General features: G+C 32.4%; 2 protein-coding genes across 3 annotated transcripts; one reads left to right on the plus strand and one right to left on the minus strand.

Annotated features, from left to right (window-relative positions):
* Positions 1–1,123: 1,123 nt before the first annotated feature.
* Positions 1,124–7,292, plus strand: LOC106774324 (glutamate--tRNA ligase, chloroplastic/mitochondrial). The gene is made up of 13 exons (XM_014661277.2): positions 1,124–1,391; positions 1,485–1,603; positions 2,751–2,872; positions 3,576–3,755; positions 4,271–4,389; positions 4,474–4,522; positions 4,903–5,004; positions 5,176–5,278; positions 5,411–5,474; positions 5,976–6,090; positions 6,250–6,350; positions 6,571–6,727; positions 6,899–7,292. Exons 1-13 carry the CDS (start codon positions 1,168–1,170, stop codon positions 7,121–7,123), a joined length of 1,680 nt encoding a protein of 559 aa, XP_014516763.1. The 5' UTR covers positions 1,124–1,167; the 3' UTR covers positions 7,124–7,292.
* A 4,233-nt stretch (positions 7,293–11,525) lies between these two features.
* Positions 11,526–22,293, minus strand: LOC106774249 (protein SCAI). Of its 2 annotated transcripts, none has more exons than XR_001376725.2 (11): positions 21,972–22,293; positions 19,018–19,405; positions 18,427–18,633; positions 18,050–18,271; positions 16,812–16,878; positions 16,632–16,694; positions 14,094–14,185; positions 12,942–13,115; positions 12,686–12,822; positions 11,841–12,173; positions 11,526–11,755 (listed from the first exon to the last, which is right to left on the minus strand). XR_001376725.2 is itself a non-coding variant. In XM_014661180.2 (11 exons), exons 1-10 carry the CDS (start codon positions 22,124–22,126, stop codon positions 11,939–11,941), a joined length of 1,740 nt encoding a protein of 579 aa, XP_014516666.1. In that variant the 5' UTR covers positions 22,127–22,293; the 3' UTR covers positions 11,526–11,755; positions 11,903–11,938. The 2 variants fall into 2 exon arrangements, 1 of the variants encoding a protein (XP_014516666.1); XM_014661180.2 differs by having other exon boundaries at positions 11,903–12,173.
* Positions 22,294–25,373: the final 3,080 nt, after the last annotated feature.

Consider the following 25,373-nt stretch of genomic DNA (forward strand, 5'->3'; position numbering starts at 1 on the left):
TGTGTTTTGGAACTTAAAAACTAAGTGAATGTACATTGCATCCAAGATTATATTTTTTTAATTTTTTTTATAGATAAAAGAAAAAAGAACGAGAAAAATCTTTTCCTTATAAGACATTCTATGTGGATTGTCTTGACCCTATTCTACCACACATGTAATGAAGTTCAAAACACCTACTTTCTATCTTATTTTACACAACAACCCTTAAACAAACAACACGATATTAACTTATTATTATATTTTCCCATGAGTTTAATATAAATAAAAAATATAATTCTTACTCTATTAACAACATAGGGAAGACAATACAATTTTATGAAAAATATGAAAAGCGATTATTATTTATTAATTTTTTTGCAACTATTTTTTCTGATTTTGATAATTACAAATATTTTATTTTAAGAAAAAAAAAAGTAAACTAGTTATTGTTCATAAAATTAGAAGTACTAGTGTTTGTGTGCTTATCTTTTAAGAGAATAAAAATGCTTAATATAATTAAAATCATTCATTATAATAAAAATTAGTTATTATTATCACTATGATTAAAAAATATATACACGTTCTCAAGCTGTTGTATTTCTATATGTAAAAAAGTATAATTTAAAATAAAATATAAATAATTTTATAAAGAAAGAATTAAGGAATTGTGTAGTTATTTTATTCTTATCTCTCTATATAAAAAAAGTATGACTAAATAAATATAAATAACTTTATAAGAATAAGAACTAAGGAATGATATAATTATTTTTGTATGGACAAGATTATATCCTTTATCAAATAATAAAATTATTTTAATTCACCAATGGTAGTAAAAAAGTTATGAGAATATCATGCGACATCATCTACCTGTGTCAACTTATTAAAACCTTATTATTTCAATTAATATTAAAGTAAATAGTACTACAAAATTTATAAAAAAAAATATTCTTAAAACAATTATAAAAAAACTACAAAATCTGATAAAATAATTTAGATTAATAAAAATAAAATCGATAATAAAATATATATACCAAAAGAGTTATTAAAAATAATTATAGATATTGTGTTTATTAAAGTTAATTAATTGTTACAGATTGTTATCAATTTTTATTTTATTTTAGTTTCTCCCCAAAACATAAAACCATTATCCAGTGTGAAACAGAACACAGAAAAAAAAAAGAGACAGAAATGGCGTTGTTGAGTGGTAGCACGCCATGGTCCAAGCTCGTTGCTCCTCCCATTTTCCACCGTTCTCACGCCCCTCGCACCTTCCTATTCTTCAAACGACGCCGTTTCTCAGTCTCTGCTCTCTCTGAGCAGCCTCCCGTTCGCGTCCGTTTCGCTCCGTCCCCAACCGGAAACCTCCATGTCGGCGGTGCTCGAACGGCCCTCTTCAACTACTTGTTCGCCAGGTCCATTTTTCATCATAAAAATTCAATCTAAATAGTGGGTCTTCGTTGGTTTTAAGTTTTCCGCTATGTGGTGTGTTGGGGTTGCGATTTCAGGTCCAAAGGTGGGAAATTTGTGCTCAGAATTGAGGACACTGACTTGGAGAGGTCCACAAGGGAGTCTGAGGAGGCCATGCTCAAAGATCTCTCTTGGCTTGGGCTTGATTGGGATGAAGGTGAGCGAGTGAGTGTGCGTTCAACAATGATGATGATATATTAATACCTCTATATTATAGGCACTTTAAGTAAAATAAAACCTACGCATGAATGGAGATTTAAAAGAGATAAGAAAATTGAATCTTTGAATGACATCATAGATATATAGTTGAAGTACAGAAAGCTTTTCTTATGAAAGGGGGAGCCCTTGAGCAACGGCAAGGGTGTGCCTTGGTGACTTCTTTGTTATGAGTTCAAATATAGAAACATCTCTTTTTCATATGTTAGGCTTAGTCTGCGCATAATGTGGAGCCTTCTGATTTTGGGGTACATTAGTTTGCTAAAATGTCGATCTTGCAGCATAATTTGCAACGCTATAATTAATTAGAATATGATTAAATAACAGGATGCCTAGTGAAATGATAAATAGAACGGCTTGGACTTGATTGGGAGGAGGGTTAGTTGGTGATTCTGCATTGAAGAGTGATTTGTTCCATTTGGCACCCCTTATTTGTCTGTCTCTTTACATCATCATCAATTATATATGGGAAAATAGCAATGGATAACAACACTGTATTTAAGACCTAGAAGGAGAAAAAGAGGACTAGGTCTGACAGGTATGTTATATTATAAGAAGAAATAGTTAGAGAGAAACAAAAAGCGCTGATGATGATATAGGAAATTCATTATATCAATATTTCTCTTTTCTATCACTTTTTTCCCCTCTTGGTGTCACTAAACATTGGGCATCCACTAATCTTTTACCTTGTAGACCAAGTATATTTGACACCCTTTTTATGTCGTTTTCTTGTCACATAATCTACTATACCTACATCAAAGATGATTTGCGGTCTCCTTAAAGCTATTTGACATTTGACACAGAGATAGAGAGAAAAAAGAGAAATGTAAGTATGGTGGGTAAATTGATGTGATAGGAAGAGAGAGATAGAGACAAATGCCATGTTTGAAATGATATGGTGTTCACGCATCATTACTGACAAATAACATACGGGTGTACATTAATCTTTTTCCTTGAGCAGTTGGAATGGTTTTGCTTTGGTGGTATATTTGTTGTTCGTTAAGTGTGGTATATTTGTTGTTCGTTAAGTGTGGTATATTTGTTGTTCGTTAAGTGTGTATATTTGTGTGTTATGGTGCATTTGCTAGGGCCTGGTGTTGGAGGGGATTATGGTCCTTACAGGCAGTCTGAGAGGAATTCTTTATACAAACAATATGCACAAAACCTACACCAATCTGGCCATGTTTATCGCTGCTTCTGTTCTAATGAGGTATGTTTTGGAACTTGCTTCATGTGAATGTAATGCTCTGAACTCGACAATGTTTGTAACCTTTGATGATTTAGTAAGTTTGCATGTATTTGGGAGGGTTTTACTAGTACCTTATATTTATGTCTGCATATTACGAAAGAGGGATTTTTTTTAATTAAAAATTGTTTAAAAGAATTTATGATTATTGTGTGAATTCTCCAAACAATTTATTAGTTTTTTTTTTCCATAGAATTGCCTTTTTTAAAGCTTGAAGAAATGTACCCAAATTATGAGAAATAGATCCCCAAAATGGAACTTAAGAAGCTGCAAAAAAAAAAAGAAAAAAAGAAAAAAAACCATTTTCCTGAAATAAGCTAATGTGAAGCACACACTTAAGATATGAAGTGCCAACTTTGCCCATATGCTTCAAAATGTGTGCCATTAGATTGTTTTCCCTTTGTTGCACCTGATCCAAAATTTTAAATTTGAAATCCTTTTTTGAAAGATTTGACCTGACGTAAAAGCTTCCTCAGCTTCAATTTTTGGTTCAGTTTATTGAGAGCTGGTTTCACAAAAGTTTCTTATTTTGGGATGTGTACCACTTAAAATGAGGTTGGGCCATTGGAATTTGGTCATTGTTTACTGAACTAGTTTTGGTGCTTTTATATCTTTGATCATAAATGCTAAGGTTACCTATTAATCTTGGCTTTTGTTTATTTAACAGGAACTGGAGAAGATGAAGGAGGATGCTAAACTAAAGAATCTGCCACCGGTGTACACAGGTAAATGGGCCAGCGCAAGAGATGAGGAAGTTGAAGAAGAGCTGGCAAAAGGGACTCCTTATACATACCGGTTTCGAGTCCCTAAAGGAAGTTTAAAAATTAATGACTTAATTCGAGGCGAAGTGAGTTCTTTCCATCATTTTCAGATTTTTCTGTCATTTTCTCTTGAGTGATGGAAATAAATTCTTCATTTCTTTGAATATACAGAAATCAACTGATATCTTGGAAGTATTTTATCTTATCCTATAATTTGTATTGGTGATCCCCTATAGATAGAGAAGATATATGTGATGCTGTGAATTTAGCCTCTTTTTTTTTCTGAAGATTCCCTTTAGCCTAGAGGGTTATATTTTTTCAGTTGTGACATGATACCATGATACATAGATCACTTACAGGCATAATCAGGCATAACCTGATTATGCCATGTGATCACTAAGGACTACGTGCATTTTCATTGGGATTAAATTAAAATTGACTAATTTTCAGAGAAAGGGTGTTTTCGCCTTTGTGTTTTTTTGTTTTCACACATTTGAGTTGTGCAAGTCATTTAACAACATATGGAAAATGATGCATGAGATTTCTTTCAAAATAACATTTACTGGCTATTTATTAACTTACCTTTGGTAGTATCTTGAAGGTTAGTTGGAACTTGGATACACTTGGAGATTTTGTGATAATGAGGAGTAATGGCCAGCCTGTTTATAACTTCTGTGTAACGGTAGATGATGCTACCATGGCAATTTCCCATGTTATTAGGTAGTGATTATAATTTCTTAGTTAATCAGAATGTCTAAGATTTTTTTTTTCACTGATTTATTCTGTTAAATATTTTGAATTCAGGGCAGAGGAGCATTTACCAAACACTCTAAGGCAGGCATTAATATATAAGGTAAAAATATGAACCATGTAGTATATCATATCACCTTTCACAGCATCAGTTTTTCCTTAAAACTCAAAGTGTCTATAATTGTTTTTCTTTCTCAATTCAAGTCAACACCAAAATTAAATTTGAATTTACTTAAAATATTGATTGAACGTGGTTTTGTTTGGCCTATGTGTAGATCGGTATGTATGGTATCACTGATAAAATTTAAGTTGTATTTTTAAGTGATCCATATATTATCAATTGGGATGTCAATGTGGACTTAAACCATTGGTCAAGATTTTACTTAATTTTACGTATTTTTAATATTTTTTCCTCTAAGTCATGCATTAATCTAGGTTACTAATTAAGGTTTGTTCGACATCTGGACATGAATGTGTTTACAGGCACTAGGATTTCCCATGCCTTTCTTTGCACATGTTTCCTTGATTTTAGCTCCTGATCGGAGCAAATTATCAAAACGACATGGAGCAACATCAGTGGGTCAGGTGAGGTTGATTTATCCTTTTTCCATCTTTTATCCATCTTAAAATTGTGTTGTGATTTATGAGGTCTCACTTGATTCTCTTTCCTTCATAATTTTACTATGGAAGTTTCCATTAAGTTTCTTCTCTTGTAATGATAATTAATTTCAAACTCTAATAACTTCTCATTCACAGTTCCGGGAGATGGGATACCTACCGGAAGCAATGGTGAATTACCTAGCATTATTAGGTTGGGGAGATGGGACTGAAAATGAGTTTTATACACTTGATCAACTTGGTTAGTGATTTTTGTTACTTTACTTTTTGAGAATACTATCATAATATTTCATATCTTGTACTATTTGTTTTCTGAACAGGAAATTTACTTGGCAATTTTCTTACTTTAAGAATGTATTTCTTGTGTAAACAGTTGAAAAATTCACTATTGAACGTGTTAATAAAAGTGGTGCTATCTTTGACTCAACGAAGTTAAGGTAATTTCTTGCTTTTTGCTTACTTTGTAAGCATAATCGGTCTATTATTTCCACAGCTAGCCTATATCCTGCATTTTGAGCTCAAATGGGTCAAAATTCTTACAATTACTAAATACAGGCAGGTTTTGTTCTGAATGGGAAATTATTCTATAACACAGTTTCTTCAACACACTTTTACTGTTACTACTTAACTGGCATTTCTCAAGTCCAGGTTCTTTGCTGTGATTTTGGTGCTGTACCTTCAAAATGCACTCATTTTGATATTATGAAATATATTAAAAACTTTTTTATAAATCAAAATCAGTGTATTTTGAAGGGACAACTCCAAAAACCCAAGTTCTCATTTCTCTTGCAGAGTAAATGTTGCATTTTATGATTGTATGTACAATGAGTTTATTTAGTCAAATTGTAATATAAGTGGCTGTTCTGAGGCATTGTTGATAAAAGTAAACAACTATTACAATTAATGTCCCTGTAATATACTTTATGCCTTCAATTTAGGTGGATGAATGGTCAACATTTGAGAGGACGTCCATTGGAGGAGTTGACAAAACTTATTGGAGAGTACTGGAAGACATCTGGCATAGTCACAGTATCAGCAGGACCTTTTATTGATGTGAGATCTAATTGAATGCATTCTTGATTCAGACTCCCTATAAATACAATCAGCTTAGCTTCATTTTCTGAAGCATGGTGATTTTTTTATTTTAATATGGTTTTGACCCATCTTGCTACAATGGACTGAAGTTAGTGATAACCCATGGTTGACTAACAGGAAACAGTTCAACTACTTAAGGATGGGATTGACTTGATAAATGATGCAGACAAGGCCCTTACTAACTTGCTTTCTTATCCTTTGCATTCTACTTTACAGAGGTGATTACTCATATTCTTCTAAGAGGGAATTTTTCAATTGGCCTTATAAAATGAACAAGGTTAAGATGTGTATGCTTTTGTGGATTTAGCTTTGCAAGTCTGAGGGTCACAACTTGTTGCTGGCTATACAATTGTGTATTATATTTGTAGATAAGTGTTGATTTATAATGGCAGTGGTATTTGCATTATTAGTAGTTACAACTCTACATGTTGGTGGCAGCGATGAAGCAGAACCTCTCTTGCAAGATAATCTTTCTGAGTTTGCCGATAGCCTATTGGCAGCCTATGATAGTGGTGATCTGGTGGCAGCACTTGAAGACGGCCATGCTGGCTGGCAAAAGTGGGTGAAAGGCTTCGGTAAATCGCTTAAGCGGAAGGTGAGCTGAACTGGACAATCTTAAACACCACTTGCATTCTATTGATAAAGTATTTTGGAAGAAATGTGTTCTTTCAGCCCCTAAGTTTGATCAAATGTGTTTAAAGCCTGTTGTTCTTTAATGTTAAAGAGTTTGTTCATCAAACTAAACATCTCCACTTTCATGTTCAAGGGAAAATCACTTTTCATGCCTCTCAGAGTTCTGTTGACTGGAAAACTTCATGGACCTGACATAGGGGCAAGTGTTGTATTGCTCTATAAAGCTGGAATTAGTGATGTAGTGGCTCCTGAAACTGGCTTTGTGACATTGGATGAAAGATTCAAAATGCTTAGGCAAATCAAGTGGGAGACATTGTCCAAGGATCAACCTGTCAAAGAGACTGCTGCTTCTGTCTAACTGAGATTTCACTACCAAGGTCTACCAAATAAAACCATGGTTTTTTTACACTTCTGTTTCATGCAAATTTGAGTACAGAAATCTGTATTTTGTAATTTTTCCAGAGGGGTCTTGTTCAGGCTTAATAATGAGTTTCATTTTTTATATATAAAAGTTTGTTTCAATGTGACTTGATGTATTTTCTAATATTTTGATTAGGAAACATGGATATTTTGGAATAATGTATTGAGATTTAATTTGAATAACAATAGTACATGTCCTATAGAATAAGAGTAGGTGTTAATAAGAAACTAAAATTACAACATAAAATCATAATAGTCAAAATCCATCAATAGGTATTCCCAACTATTACAGTATGCAAAAGTTAAAACACCTTTTGTTTGTTACTTTAGATGAATATTTCTTGCGTTTTAGAAAACAATTAATATAATAAGTGATTGATCATATTTTTACCCCAGGTCTATTATTTCCTGCACCCACACAATTACTAACTAAACCTATAATAATTGGAAAAAGACTTAAATATCCTTCACCACTGAAAGTTCTTTTCAAAATGTAATTTATGAAAACTCATTAAGAAAAACTCATTCTAGATCACATTTCATGTAGGGATATTTTGAAAAGCTCACTTCAGAAGGTATTATAAGTGTTCAAAAAAACTTGTTCAGGAAATTTTATTTTGGAAAAGTTTTTTTTTTTTTTTTTTTAAATGCATCTCATACATTCTGAAAATTCTATTCCGAAAATGTGATTCTGAAAATTTCATCATAAAAATCTTATTCTAAAAAATTACCAAAAGCTTATTTTAGAAAGGTTTTGAATATATATTCTGGAAGTCAATTTTTAGAGGGTAAGATGGTTATTTTGAAAATTTGTGAGGGTGCATGAAAATATTGTGTGGGTGCAGGAAGTCAAACCCACATGCATTCCATAAATTTGAATGTGATGTAAAATATGTCTCTTCTAAATATATATAAAATATTAAATTAATTAGATTAACGGTAATTATTGCTTACTAAATGTATTTTAGGACGGAGTGATATATTTATTAAAATTCCGAGTCATTTTTACTTTTAGAAACAACGGTGTTTTTTTCTTTTTTTCAACTTCAATTTCAACTTTCTTTTCCTTTGAACAACGTTCAACTTTAACTTTCTTCTTCTTTAAACAACATTCATCAACGGCGTTGCTTTTTTTTTTTCTTTTTTTCATTTTCAGTCATTTGTATTCGTTTTCATTTATCTTCGTTTGAAACAAGTACACATATTCACTTTGCTGCTTATACTTTTGTTTTGTGAATGAAAATTTGATATTTATTTTTATTATATTTTACATGTATTAGATTTCAAAATTCGGTTGATAAATATATTGATCGGATTTTGAAAGTCGTAATATGAATAGTTTAATAATAATCAAATTTTGAAATTCAATTTAAAAAAACACTAGACTGTCAAATCTAATTTAGAGAAACATTAAATTCATCGAATTTTAAAATCTAATTAAAAGAAAACATCAATTTTTAAAATTCGATTAAGAAATCCATTAGATTTTGAAATTCGATTAAGTATTTTCCTAGATTTTGAAATCTAGCTTTTATTAATTTAAAAAAGAAAACAATTTTTTAAAATTTACTTTACTTGTTTTGTTTATTATTTTAAATTTATTTTGCTTGTTTTGTATTATGAATTTGTTGATCTCTTTATCATTGAACAATTGAAGTATTTTATGCTAATGTCATCTTGTTGGTGGTTGAAGTCTTTGTATCTAAGATGAAATATTACCCTTTAAGTTTTATGAAATCACAAGTAAACTTTAGATTTATATCAAATTTCTCTTTTTTTTTATAAATGAAATGTGTAAGGGAGATTACACAAATAACTTTACAACTAATCAAATTTTTTCCACATGTATGAGTTAATTCAATGGGTTTAAGGGTTTGCTTTCGATCCTAGTTTTGTTGTTGTCATTATATGATCTGATAAAACTAATGATCAACCTAGGAGAAAAATTTATGTACTGTTTGGAAGTGAAAGAGGTGGAAAGTATATGAAATATAAATATGATGTTCAACCTAGTATATCCGACACAAGAAAATGCTATTGTCCTTTTAAATTGAGAAGTTAACCAATTTCTAATGGAGAGGAGCGGGTATTGAAGATAATGTGTAGATATCATAACCATGATTTGTCACAAACTTTAATTGGTCACCTTTTTGTTAGGAGTTTAAAATCCATTGAACACTTATTGCTTATTGATATGACTAAGAGTCAAGTGAAGCCTACAAACATTCTTCTTACTCTCAAAGAATATAATGAGTGTAATATGACAACACTACACTTATGAATGATCATTAAGAGGTTTGAGAACTAAAATATAACAGTTTATGATGATGTTAGAACATGATAAATACATTCACTAGAATAGATGTGTAGATGAATTTGAAGTGGTAACATTACCTCTTTTGGACACATCTGATGTAGTAAATTTTTTTAATGCATTTAATATTGTTTTCTCAATGGTAACACCTACAAAACCAACAAATATTGGTTGTCATTATTTGAGATAGTTGGGGTCACATCAACAGGGTTGACTTTCTCAATTTTCTTTATATTCTTATCAAGTAAACAACAAAATAATTTCAATTAGACTCTGGAAAGGCTAAAAAGATTATTTATGACATCTAAGCGTGATCCACAAGTCATTGTTAGCAACATAGACCTACCTTTAATGAATGTTATTAGCATTGTATTTCTTAAATGATATCATCTCCTATGTTGTTTCCACATTTAGAAAAATATGCAAGCCAAGCGCAAAATGTTAGTCAATTCTGTTGAGGCAAGGAATATTGTCATGGAAGCATGGAAAAATGTCATGGATTGTGAACACATGTCAACCTTTAGTGATTGTGTTAATCGCCTTCATCATTTTTGTAATTCATGGACTTTATTCTTAGAATAATTCTATATAAGAAATACTTTGTAAAGGCATAGACAAATTGAGTAATTCATTTAGGAAACACATAATCAAATTAGTATTTTTGAATATTATTTTGTTTAGTTGTTTTTGTTAAACGGTTTGTGATATTGTTCATGTCATTCGTATCAAGGTTGAGTCTGCTCACTAGATCATGAGTATTGGGAAATAGTATAGGAGACCTCTGCTCGTGTTGGGATAAAATTCATAATGAAATGAAGATGTCATTTAAAAAAAAAAAGGTCTAAATCTTATGAGTAACACTTTTAAGCCAAGTAAGTATAAAAAGATTGATTGGATATGTATCAAAATATGCTTGAGACTCATTGTAAAGAGTTCAATCGGGTTCAACATATATGATTTGATAGTGAAAGTTGTGGTTGCGTTTTGACCCTAGGGTGATTCCTCTGTCTGAAATTCATATCATGTTGAGTAGATTCAGCTTTTCAAATATTTTATCAAATGAATCACAGACAGAGTTATGCATTCAAAAGGAACTTGATCTGGTGCTCAATCATTTCAAAGAAGTTGGCATTGCAGAAAAAGTGACAATCAAACAAAAATTACTTGAAATTGCTTGTCCTGCTAACAACATCAATGGTACCTTTAATGCTTAAAGTTAAAATGAAGGGTTCATACAAGACTAAAGTTCATCGATCTCAAAGGTTTATAAAGCATGAACTCTCATATTTTAGGCATGTAAACGCTTTGCATTCCAAACATGATAATTTTTCAGCAAAGAGAGGCATGTAATCTAAGACTAAATCTAATGCAAGATTTGGATTTATGCAACAAAGGTGAATACTTATGCTAGATTAGTTCCATCTGATTTATCATCCTTACATTAGTCATGTTGATTTCATTGTTAATGGTCATTATGGATATAAACGCATTGTTGTTTTATTGAGGGTGGATGAAAAGTTATGACCTCTTATTTAAAAAACTTAATCATTCACACAATACATATGCAATATTAGTGATAATCTATAATCAAGTATAAGAACAAAGAAGTCTTTACTAATCAACTCACAATTAGGGATACATGTTATTATAGTTTACACTTTAGTTATCATATCTTTTTCTTTCTTATTCAATCTATTTAAAAACTTAATTCTATCAAAAATTCAACTTTAAGTCTTATATTTAATTTTTAGAAATTTGCAAGACACAAGCCTCATAAATCATAACTTTAATCAACTAAATGTATTCATTGATATGCATTTTCAGTTATTGCCAAATTTACTGTTAAGTAATTAGAGTAGTTTTGGAATATTTTTATCTCCATTGAAAGCACTCTTATTCAATAATTAGAAACGAATAACTAATCCGAATTTAATTTTAACTACAAAATTTTATGGTGCATTCTCTAGGTTCTATAGCTGTTTCATAGCAATGTATTCTTTTTTATCAAGATGCAGAGAAAAAGCCGTGATACCAACGCAAACATTCTCTATTCATTGCCAAAAACATTAACGAAGCATTTTAGTAGAAAAACATCGAAGCATCATGACATTGGTTGAAGTGACAAAAACAAATACAAGGTTTCTTCGCAACAATACCGATCCCTATATCAAACTTTCTTCTTTTGTTCAATTCCATTCTTCAGGACTATGCAACTTGCCATGTTGAGCTTCAATCCACATTAGACATTCGCACAACCTAAGATAAAAAAAAAAAAAAAGGTTTAATAATAAAAACCATGTTCACACCAAAGGCTGAACAACTTAAATTCTAGGAAACCTACCAGAAAAATAAAAATATTGACAGAATTCATGTTTTTAGTTGCTATACAAACATTCTGTATACATTTTAATGCCTCCGAGATGATGCTTTTAATTATCTTCATAGAGTCAACTGATTCAAGTCGACTTCTAAATTTTCGGGACGAACAACATCCTCTGAGAAGATGAAATACTTAGTTGCACCAAACATGCTGGCTACATTCAGAATTACACTCTCATATGAGTAAGTTGGAGGCATGGCAGGCATCGGAAGAGCAGGGACACATGTCGGAAGGAATTTGTTCTCTTTGTAAACTGGTGCATATAGGGTCAACACTTCCTGACAAAACATGAATCTGAACAAAGTGTGAAGCAAACTTGACATAAGAACATAAGAGTGGCAAAGTTAAAAACAAAATTCATGTGAACAAAAGTTATTTAATAGCCTGTCATTCATGTAAAAGTAAGTCAACGCTCAAGAGATTTACAACAGAAACTTTCGGTGTCAGTTAAGATCTAATGATTTTAGATAGTTGAGACAGTTTATAGGGTATTCCTGCACAAACAACAGAATTTGTGTACACTGTGCAAACAAGTGTTTGATGATGGTGGTGGTGGTGGTGGTGATCATGATGTACTGAATATGTTTAACAACATTGTTTAACAACAATGGCCTCTACAATGTTCAAAATAGCGATAAATCATCAACAAAATAAAAAGAATTAACAAATACCAACAGAAACACAACAGAAAATAAAAGTCACAATGTGCCATAGATGGCATGGTAGTACAGTTTGGAACAGAGAAGCGAGAGAACTATATGGAAGATAATAGTACATATCAGAGCAGGAATGAATACAAGTTTTACCTCAAAATAAGCCTCCTAATAAAGGGATCACCTAAAATCTGCCCCCAAACAGGATTAAGTGTGTTTGATATTGCCAATGCTAGCCCCCAGGTATTTAGTGAAGATGTGAGTATCGCTTCAGCTTTGTTGAATGTGTCCTATAGTCAAATTTAAGTTGCTGAGCATATTAACTTTCCTCTTCCAACGAATGAAAAATATTTTTTTCATAAAAATGGAACTTTTGCTAGCATGAAGGAAGAGGGCACTAATTACAGACCAAATCAATATCAGTATCTGAAAGTCCAATCAGAAGACAGAAAGCTTGCAGCGGAGCTGTAAGAAACATGGTGAATAGGCTCCCATTTGAATGTGAGCAGTCAGACACAGCAGGAGAACAGCTTGGTGAAAGGAGCATTGCAACTGGCTCTCCCTTTTCTGCGTCTGCTATCACCTGCATATTTTGATAAATTACTTTTAAAATGTCAGAGTAATCTAATAACAGCACGCGTAAAAAGAAAATTGTAGCAATGACCTCTTCCAGACTAATGAATATATTTTCATTACACAATTCCTAAAACTAAAGAATATTTTGTAATAAGGGAGTGAACTGTTGTTTTCCATTAGTTATTTGAAAGCTGTACCTGTAACTAACTGAGTTAGTTACTGATAGGAGATTATTAGTGAATGAGAGAAGGAGAAAACGTTAATAGATTAACTGTTTTGACAGTTAGACAGGGGCGGGGAATGAGCTGTATAAATAGGGGAGCGTTAGTTGTAGACCGGACTTTTGACTCTGGATGTATTCTAAACAGGATGTGTTATTCCTGTTGGGGAAGGTTAGACTCCCATAATTGCTTCTATTCTTGTATTTTTTTCACTGTATAATAATACCAGTAGAGTGAGTATTGATTAGGTTTCTTAATTGGAAACCTATCAGTTACGGACAGGGGTTCTAGATGCTTAGCCTGCAACTATATAAATAGCTGATCATTCATAGTTCGTAACTGAGAATTCATTTTTCCAGAATACAAAAACTTTTTTTCTAAATTACCAATCAACTCTAACATGGGTACCAAAGGCAGGGTAGCTCTAACCTGCTAGTTTATGTTAGTATGATTCTATTAGTTAATAATGGTAAATAGTCAATTCTTACGTACAGCTGTCTTTTCTCTTGTATTTCTATAAATACAAACACTGTACAGAATATTGAGAATAATACAGTTCAATTGAAACAGTTTGTTATATCTGTTTTCTCACTCGAAACTGTAATATAACCTAATAGATTCTAACCAGAATCCTCCACCGCCATTACATGCCCAACCTATACCTTCCCCCTAATTATTAGATAAAGTTAGCATATATATAAATACTATAGACACAAGTATTAGATACAAAAAATATATAAATATATAAAGTATCTGAGGCTTGCCTTGAATGCGTTGCTATTGTCATTATCAATGACTAAAAGAAGTGGTCTTCTAGTAAATGGTAGAAAGTCAGAAGGATATACGCAGTTTGATCCTGAAAAGGGATTGGGTTAAAGTATTCTGCAATTCCAACAAAAAATCATGTGATATGAACACTGAAATTATCATCTTTATGCAAATTTATGAGCTAGACTCATTGAGATATTACAGGAATTTTTTCAATGTATACCCATGATCATAATTATGTCTTTTAATCAGTTTGCTAGGACCTATGCCCGCAAAATTTGACTTAACGCTATTCATGAACGGAGCTGATTTTCAGGAATACTTGAAACATTTCCCACTGTATGCATATGGTTTCAAAAATGAACCCACACAAAGCATCTGTACAAAACATGTCAAAAACCAATTATGCTAAAAGCTTATGCAGTTAGAATAACACATCCCATCATGTGGCGGGCACAGACATTGACAATTTACACGCTTTCTTTACCTTACATAAGAATTTATATTAGCTATTAAGAATACAATTGATATGGATTCAACCACTGACTACTTGGTTTCAACCCTTACATGTACTGTTGTGTATCAATCAGTGTACGCAAATAGTGATTATGGCAGTGATCGCCATCTGCGATTTGAAGAGAATAGTGTCCTCTGTATTTCCACTGCAGTGCTCCCTATCACATGGGGGATAGCAGCACTCATGCAGAAATATCATTTTTCTGATAGAAAAAGGATTTGGACTTTTAGTTTGGCCAATTTCAAAACAACCCAAAGGCCTCTCTTGCCAATCTTGCTATTGAAACCTTGAAACCTTGAGAGAACCCAAGTGCCACCAACCTCAAAGTCGCAACCTTAGCTTTAATGTCATTGTCATAGCTCCGTTGTTGTAGCAGGTCATTGAGAAGACTTGAAGAAGGTTGGATGGCACAAATGTCCTCTCAAGATTTCAGTTGCAGGAAATTGTATGGCCCACATGAAAGGCCTTTGGGTTATTTTAAAATGGGCAAATCTACCACTTGAATATTAATAAAAAAAAATGGTTAAATAAGTTTTTAGTTTCTAAATTTAGACTCAAAATTAGAATTCTTTCCTGTTCCAAACTTTGATATATTTTGATCTTCAAACTCTAAAAATGAATAAATATAGTCTTTCTAACCTAACGACATTAACTATTTTGTACTTGTTAAATAGTGTAAATAGCTCAAATGCCAACCTCATGTCATTTAACTCGTCAAAAAAATTTCACGCAATTGAGTTAGAAAGAATATATCTATTTACTTTTAAAGTTTGAAGATCAAACTATATCAAAATTTGAGATAAGAACAAATTATAATTTTGCAACCAAGTTTAAAGACTAAACATATTTAATCCTAAAAAAATATATTTCCATCATGGGGCAACAAACTCAACATGACACCATGCCCATGGTGAGTGCCACAACAGAACCGACAGCTAGTTCTCTGCAAGTAGTGATTGCAGTAGTTTCCAAAACAGCTATGCCATAGCATTATTTGAAACACGGCTATGTAGTGTGATTTCTTTTATTTAAAGGGTTTTTTTGTAGTAAAAAAAATTATTATCTAAAAAATTATTTGAAAGGGCATGTTAGAATCTAAAAAATAATAAAAATATTTATCATATCTTAAAAATTATTTGCTACAATTAGTTTCCCTATTTCCTTATTATCTTACAATTAATTACCATATTTCCTTATCATGATTTGCTTCACTAATTACTTAAGATTATGATTAATATAAAGAGGTTGGTAGAGCTCTAAATTTTACATAACAAATTAACAAATTGCTATATATTTCTCGATACAGAAGTGTTTCGTTCTTCTTTTTTTTTTTTTTTATATCTCTTTATCTCTACATAAACCCCATAATTTCAAAAACAAACCATGGGATTGGTAACAAGTATTCCATTATTTGGACTAAGAAACCTAACTCAATCCAAAATATTGGCTTATAAGGTGAAAATTGTCTAAGCCTTTTTATAAGGACTGCATTAGTCATATTCATATTTGATGTAAGATTTACAACAACCCCTTGCCAAAGACTGAACTTTAAAACTGAATTTAAGCCAACAACCCTATAAAACCAATTTACAAGATAAAGTTTGCACTCAGTTTTAAATTATAATTAGACCATATCCCTAATCAATGTGGAATTTCTAACATCAACAATTTCTTTGTTTAAATTCTTCACCTATTGTCTCCACCAAAGATGGTTCTATCATTAGGAGTGATAAATGCACAACCTACTGATTCTATCACTTTATATTCTGCAGTGTGTTTACTTCATTTCATTTCCCTTTTAACTTTTTATCTGTTAGAGAATTTACTCAGCGTCACTTTAATGATATCCCACTCCTAGTGTCTTCTAGAATTACGGGAATGTTATGCACACACAATGAAGCCAACTTCAATTGCATGAGGTGAATTTGTGTAAAAAGGGTGCAAGGATGATTCTTTATTGTTCCTCGACATTATACATGTAAGGCAATACAAGAATGGAAATACACACAAGTTATACCTCTCTCTCCATGAGAACCAAGGTGTATGCAACCAGATTCATTCTGAGGAGAACTACAATATCCTGCATTTGATGTTGAAAAGACAGAGTTCATCTTTACCTAAAGGAATTTAGTTGACATAAGAAGTTTGATAACCCTATAAATTTACATTCATATATTCATTGTTTACAGAGTCTAACCTGAAGCTGACAAATACACAAGGAGAATACCATCGGAAGGAAGCTCCTCACATATTGTGGCAAGAACCTGACCATTGAAAGGAAATTCCAAATTATATCTGGAAATAAAAATAAATAAACAAACAATATTCTAAGAAATGGTCATTCAAATGCTAAATGTGAACATTTATTAAATTAGTTGCAGATAATTGCATAGAAGCACAAATGTGCACATCTATCACATTTTTACCCAGAACAGATGATTTGATACCCTGGTCCCTCCAGGATAATTCCAGCCAACGACCCTAGCAAGTCAATTAGATTCTATGATATTGTAGCTATGAGATGACTTCATAAATTATTCAATTTCAAATATGAAAGACAAAGAAAAACTTCTATTCTCCCAAATGAAAGTGTTCACAACTATTAGATTATTCGTCCAACAAAAAAGCAATTTATGAGTAGTATTACAAGCATTTTCGGACTCCAGCATTTAGAATGAAGAATCATTGTCCAGTTAAATCATATAATTTGTCTGTGACCTAAGTTTGCAAAACCACTTCAAGGGAATTGCAATTCTAATATGCAGAGAGAATAGAAAGATTTGCTATTACCAACCACTTGAAAAGCAAAATTGGGAATTCTGATACAACTCTCAAGGTATATGTTAGGAAAAAGGGCAGAAATAAAAGTTGAGAGTCAATTAAGGGGGGGTTAGACAGTTAACAGGGGGTTATGTTAGAAGTTAGGAAGCGGTTATAATGGCTGCTGTGGGGGTTATCTCTTAATGGGGGAAAACATGTCTGAGGGAGCAGTTGGGTATTTTGTTTCAGACAGGTTCTGTACTGTGTAAAAGGGAATTTCTTCCCTGGAAGTTGTTGAACGTTTCTGTACTGGCTTTTCTAATAAAACATCATCTTACAAAGTTGGTGTAATATTCATGTGTATTTTTCTTAATCTGAAAGAGAGTGTTGGTTTCTTGTCACCAAGAAACCTAACAAATTCTCAATGGAGATGGAGTTTGTTTATAGTGTAACATATAAGATGGAGAGTTTCCAATGGCTTTATATCAACAAGGAACAATGGTCTGCAACCAAATAGAACCCTGATTCCTTTGATAGATGTTAGACACAATGGCTCGCTTGGACCCAATTTTAAATGATGGAAGCCCATTTGATACAATGAAGAAGTACTCTCTACTATATCTTTTATATCAAATCCTTGAACTTGTGGCAAGAATGAGTTATATTCATACTTACGGCTATAAAATGTGTCAGTGCAGGACGGTATAATACAGCTTTCCGTGGATTTGCTGGTAAAGTAGGATCAGCAATGTCCTGGATGTAACTGATGCGACTAGTCCCAGTAGCCCCATTCTGGCTAAGTTTTGAACCACTGGACTGGTAAAATAAGCCACTAGGTTCCCACTCCAGACATTGAAGCATCCTAAAAGTGTCCACTGTGAGCTCTGAATACTTTACCTGTTGAGGAATGATAGTTGAAAACAACATTGAAAAATCATAAAATTTTGCAGAATATTATATATAGTACCTGTAGAAAACTACCTAATGACTTTATCATTTTCAACAAATTGTTATTCTATACAGATGAACCAAAAAGAGTCATGGATACCTACCTCATTTTGATGGAAGCTACTTAATACAGCATCTCGTAGTTTCAAATGTCGCTTTGTAATGGCTGCAGGAACATGTGGCAAGGTATCAGGATGAGAGTCCAAAACTAAACTATATCTTAACGGCCTCATATTCATAAAAGCAGTGTCAGCTTTTAAAAATCTGACTATTTCTTGAACCACCAGCTTCCATTCTTTAAAGTCACTTTCCTGTAACCAAATTGTTTGAAGGTCAATCTATCAAAGCATATTCTGGGTACAGGACAACATCATGTTTTGCATGGAACACTCCAATAAGCAGTCTAGTACAACATACATTAGTTAAACTGTAAAAAAAATGCAGTAAATGATCTACCTCCATGATATAAATGAAAATAGATATCAAGGGTTATATTTCAAAGAATATATTGGCTGCATAGTAGTAGGCAATAGACAACCATTACCATGCAGCATGGAACCCAACTATTCAGAACATGCAACACCTTTACATCATTTGTAAAAACAATCAGATTGGCTAAATACAGTGTTTCAAATATAATAGAAATGAAATTATCTTTCAATGAACTATACAAGAGAAAATTAGCATGGACAAACCTGGAATGCTCTCTTGCATTCATCAACTAATACTTTAAGCTGATTAACCAATTGTTGTACCATTTCCCTCCGATTCAAAACCAAACACACCATTATGAATCTAGCAAGAAACCTCAATTGTTTGTTTGCAATATTCACATCCTGAAACATTCCCTCCTTAAAATACTCCCGAGTCAATATGGCCTCATAGAATATATATGACTCTGACAGATAATTTGCATCACTTGTTTGCATGTACTGCCCAAAATACAGTTGCCCAATGCGAGATGCAATCTCACCAATTTCCCATCTCCTAAGCCCAGCTTCAACTAGCTTCTGCCGATTCTCCTGCTGAAACTTCCACAATTGTGTGTAAACCTTGAAGACCTTGTAAAAGTACGTATCACGCCTACAGCAAAGCCACGTGATTAGAAATTTTGAGCACTTTGAACAAACAAAAAGTGAGGCTAAATTGCAATTTTTTATCCTCCTTTGCTTCATGATTCACAATTTTAGTCCCATTATTTTTTTTTCTAATTTTAGTCCCCTTATATTAGAAATCTGCAATTTTGATGCAGTCTTCAGTTTTAAATAGGCTTATTTCTTTTTCTTAATACATTTTAGTTAATTAAATAATGTCATGATTATCTTAAATGCATATGCTAGGTCTAGAATTCAATTGTATCAAAATAAACTGAATGTAGAATAAGGATTATATAAAAATTGCTGGTTTTCTAAAATATCGGAAATAAAATCATGAAAAAAAGGAATAGGGGAACAAAAATCATGGAACAGAAATTAAAGGGCGCCAAAATTGTTAATTAGGAAAAAGTTAATTGTAAACCATATCATTGTTAATTTCCAATTGATTAACCAAAATCATGAAATTCTTATTTCTGACCACCAATGTAAGGCCTAACTGTTAGGTATACAGAACAAAACAGAAAACCAACCCAATTCTTCCATTAGTGTGTGTACACTGAACTCCTTATAAAACTGTATACAAGTATCGAATATCAATCAACCATATTCAGTAAAAAATGAATATATCAACAATCATACCTGAGTCCAAATCACATCAATAATATAGCGATGTCAACCAAAATTTCAATATTGCTTTCAAAATTTCAGTACAGGAAACATAATAAGTTTAAGGCTCACATCCAAATGGGCTCATGAACAATAATTGGATAGAACTTCCACGTAGTTCATTAAACATTTTTTTTTCTTGCTGAAAGGATTAGTGACAAAACAAGTGATGGAGGATAGTACTGCTTTGGTACTTGCTCTGACACCGTGTTGAGAAGAGAACCAAAAAGGAATACACTGAATTTTGTGTATTGTGTACAAACATGAGTGTTCTTATTTATAACGAGGAAGGGATAATAATGAACAAAATCAATATCTAATATTGAAAAATATTTTGTAAGATATTTCCCTATTAAATCTATCATATCTCCCTATATTTAATGCAATCAAATCATATCTCTAACATAATCAGTGAACTGCATTCTGTTACTGTTTAGTGATCCAACTGTCATTCTGTTAGTTATTTGTCTGTTATTTAGTTAGATCCATAAGAGATCTCCTCACTTTGTACATTGCTCTATAAACAGAGCTACCATGTATTCTCTGCATAAATAGTTTTCTTTTCATCAGTTTCTATCTCTCTATACTAACAAAGAACAACACCAAAAGTGCATATGAAACTATATCTAAGTTCTGTTCATATTTATTCCTCAATCCAGGGACTCAACATCAAAACCTATTTCTGGTTTTCATTCCATAGTGCAGCAAAAATCACATTACTTTCAATTACATTCACAAACCACACCACTAAAGTGATAATGTCAACTCCCAATGAACTCATCATCCAAATGAAATCTTTACTCTCCAACATAGCGTGCCCAAAAAATCCTAAAATGTCTTAGTTTGTCTTAGCTTCAAGGCTATGAAGCTTGAACACACCTCATAAATGGCGTGTACCATGTCTAACACGTATCAAACATCAACACTCATATGATACTCGCACAACACAAGTATCGATAAAGTGTCCAATTTGAAAGACATTTTTTTGTCTTTAACATGATTTTGACATGACTCCAACACAATGCTAATAACCAATAATTCAATGACTTTCAAAAAATCCCATAAACTTGTAAACTTGTTACATAAGTTTCTATTATGATTATAAAAATAAGGAATAAATCTTATATGATCACTACTTTTTGCTTTTTGGATATTAGATAGAGAGATTATATTCATTTTTGAGTTAGTTGACAATGTGTTAGTTGTAAGTTTGAAACTAATATGTATATACAAGACATGTCCTGTATCCTATATTTTTTCAATTTAGCCATATCTCCATGTCCGTGTCTGTGTCGTATCCGTATCTGGGCTTCATAGTTCAAGGCTAACCTCTCAAACAAATCATCAAATAACTATTAATTTTTCCATTTACCCTCTCTTTTCCTTGTTTGCCATCAATGTGAGGTTTTAAAAAATAGTCTGCAACCACAATTTTAGCCTTAGCACCAAGTTGTTTGGTCAACTGCAACTGCATCAACAACATTTACGGGCAATTTCACACAATTATAAGAATCACAATGAAACCACAACCAGAATTTAACTTAACCCAATTCTTCCCTTCTCTTGTTTCTATCCGTGAAAGGTTCTCAAGAAACAGACGCAACCACAATTTCAGGCACAACACTAACGTTTTCTAGGCCCCCTTTAACTGCATCGGCAGCATTTGCCGGCAATTTCCCTCAATTTCAAGAATCGTGACAGAACCGCAAAATTTAAAACCGAAAACCTCCCCAAGACGAACAAACAAATAAATAATAAAGCAAGAAGCAAAGCATTCGACCTAAAACCTAAAAAAAAACTCAAAAACTAGTCCTAGATCAAAACACACCAATCTCAAGGTGAACTTAAAATAGCAAACGAAAGAGTGTAGTAGTCACGAATCGAACCTGCTGCGCTGGTAAAAAGGAATGTCCCTGATTTTGGAGAACTTTTTGTCGGCTTTATCGGCCAGAGTCCAGAAAATCTCGCTCGCTGGGATGCCCATGCTGCCACCGCCGCCGCCGCCGCCACTATTCTGCATTTGCTGTTGCTGCGAAGACATCTTCCGCCGCCGCTGACGACGACGCCGTTTGGATTTGCGACAACAATCGATTGATTGTGATGACAACGCTAACGCGCGCACACACACACGTTTGATAACTACACAAACTTCGTTCAGTGATGATTGTTCCCACCTTCAGCCTTTGGCTTTTTCTCAACGTTTCTTTTCCTCTTTTCTTTTCTTTCTTTAATATTATCTTTTATAAAAAAATTCTTATGCGTAGATAAAATTCAAAATAGATACCAAATAAACATCTTTAATAAATATAAAGAATAAAAAACTTTGTTAAATTTAAATAAAAATTAAAAATTAAATACATATGAAAAAGTAAGTATAAATTCTTGTAAATTTTGGTTCTCTTTTTAATTCTATTCAAACATTAAATTAAAATGAAAAAAAATATTTAAGGTTTGTTTGGTTACTCATTTAAATGAACTAATGTAGTGTTTCAATATTACAAAATTACGTTTAGAATTGATAGCATATTTAAAATGATGAGTCTAGTTTATTTTAATATTAAAATTTTAAAATATGAATATTATTTTTATAAACGAATTAAAAAGATATTATCTCTTTAGAAATATTTTTTTAAATCTTTTCTACTTTTTCTTTAAGATTTTTTACAATTTGTTATTTTTCTGAAAATTGAAAACTATTATTTTTTATAACATTGAGTTCATAAAAAAAAATCGATCAATTTATTTAATAAGGTAAGTTAGGATTTTGTCAATGTTGGTTCTTTTGCTACATGTGGCCCCTTTTTAGTTCGCATGTAGCGTTTGTGTTTTTCTTGCTAGTCTTTGTTGATCATGGTCCTAATTGTGTGTTCTGATCGTGTTTGCATTGTTCATAGGACAACTTGAACTACTTGTGCATTTAAGAATGTTATAGGGGTCATTGAGTTGTTTGGTCGTCTTTCAGGTAAAAGAAGCTAGTTGCTTTAGTGTGCATGAGTTGGATAATTTTGATTGATAATGGTATGTTGTTGAATTTGATTGGTGTTGTGTTTGAATTGAATGGTATAGTTTAATAATTGAATTGATTTTGGCTTGTTATTTTATGACTAAGAGAACTTAAGAGTTGAAAAATTGTATAAATTTGTATGAATTTAAGGTATAAAAATTGTGCTGAACCATTTCTCTAGAAAAAGAATATCAATTTCAGCAATTGATCAGGTCTCATTTCACTTAAATCACAAATCTGAGTATGCTAAAATTTGATATAGCACTAAGCGATATTGGTGTAGTGTTAAGCGCAAGCTAGGTTGTGCAAGTCTAGAATCATTTTTGCTTTAGACCGTTGAGTAACCCTTTTCACCACTAGACATTCAGTTTTGCTAATACTTTATCACTAAGTGGGGGCAAGGCACCGCTAAGCACCATCTTGCACTACTAGTCTCAAGCAATTTTAGTTTCAAGACACTAAGTTGTAGAAGAGTGTTATTGGGTGTGATGTTTTGCGAGAAGAATGGCACTGAACATCAGGACTATCGTTGAGCGTCACATTTTACGAAAGGTTTGGCGTTGAGCGCCACCTCTAAGCGTCATACTGTATGCTAGTTTTGTTTCTTATTTTTGATTGTTTTTGTATTAATTTATAATCATTGAGTGTGCTTATGTGTATGATAATTATATGTATGGAAATGAGAATATTTGTTATGCTTATGTGCGATATTGTGGTTAAGAGAATTTTAAGGACAAATTATATGTAATGGTGATGTTTTATATATGCCTTGACATATGGGAGTTCCGAAAGGAGGTATCTGATATACTACAAAGCATTCAACTCATATAAAGAGAAATTGGGTGGAGGAAAGAATGGAAGAAGGTCCTAACCTTGGTTTTTTGGTTCTAGGCGTGAAAAGGATTAACCTTGTTTGTAGTAAGGTGATAACCCTTGTGTTTATGACTCTACAGAGCATAAATACTACTACAAGTGCATACCTACAGTGAAGTTCTATGTCAAAAGCATGTATCTAGATAATTGAGTCTAGAATCAACTATTTTGTGTGTTTTTATGAATTCTAGAACTTTATGAATGTTGAACTGGTATTGTTGTGCTTTTGTAATGATCACCTCTTAGTGTGATCCGATGATGAGTTAAGTGTTGATATGCCTTTGGTAAAAGGCAATAATGCCAATGCATAGTTGTATAGCTTTATCTAGTAGTTACATATAGGAGTTTCTTCCTTTTGAACAACTCTTGTAGTTTTTCAGTTGTTGGTTACATATGTTATGTCATTATGGTTGTTAAATGGATAATTGTATTAATATTTTATATGTTTTTTAATTTATATGTTATGTATTATTAAAATTTATAATGTTTTATTTAGTAGTTTTGTACTATTAAATGAGATGTTATATTTTTTGTATCAGAGTAATAGTTCCTGTAGGAGATTTGTAGGTATAGGCTTTCTTAGCCCTTGGTGTGTGTTCTCTATGTTATGTTAGTAAGTTGTATGACTGTTGTCGCAACCGGAAAATCGCGACGGGACGACGACGATCCAAAAAAGATTAGACGTTTTTAGAAAAAGAGATTTTGGAGTCGCCACCATAGTTTATTCTGGAAAACTACGGAAAAACCATAAAATAGTAAGGCACGATCTACGGAAACCAAAGATTGGGTTCGGGAGTCGGTTACGTGTGGGGAAGGTATTAGCACCCCACAACGCCTGCCCGAAGGCAGTACCTTTAATTAAATATGCGAATTTGATGTGGTTTGCAAAATGTTTAATTTCCCCTAAAAAAAATAAAATTCTAAAGAAAGATGAATTATTTTTTTGTATTTTTTTTATGTGAAATTATTGAGAAAATCATATTGGAAAATATTTGGATTTTTGGGAAAGTGAACTTGACAAGGATTGACCTTGCTCCTACGTATCTCCACTTTTGATGGAGAATCAAGGATCACGTAGTTCTGGCAAAGATCTTGATATGAAAACATTGATATTTTGATTTTTGGGTTTTATGATTTTTTTTGGAAATTTTGAATTATTTAAAATGTCACGACAGGAACAGTGAGCTAGAAAAGTAAAATATAAATTTTTTGTTTGTGATTTTTAAAAGTTTTGTATTTTTTTTGGGTATTTTTGATATGATTTTTTTTATATTTTTGCGTAATGAATACTAGGCCGATGCGTACGATCGCACGAGCACTCACACGGCTTTTTTGTTATTTTTTTTATTGTTTTGCGTAGTGAGCACTAGGCTGATGCGTACGATCGCACGAGCACTCACACGGCTTTTTT

This window comes from Vigna radiata, chromosome 9 (assembly GCF_000741045.1).
Source record: "Vigna radiata var. radiata cultivar VC1973A chromosome 9, Vradiata_ver6, whole genome shotgun sequence".
NCBI classification, from domain to species: Eukaryota; Viridiplantae; Streptophyta; class Magnoliopsida; order Fabales; family Fabaceae; genus Vigna; species Vigna radiata.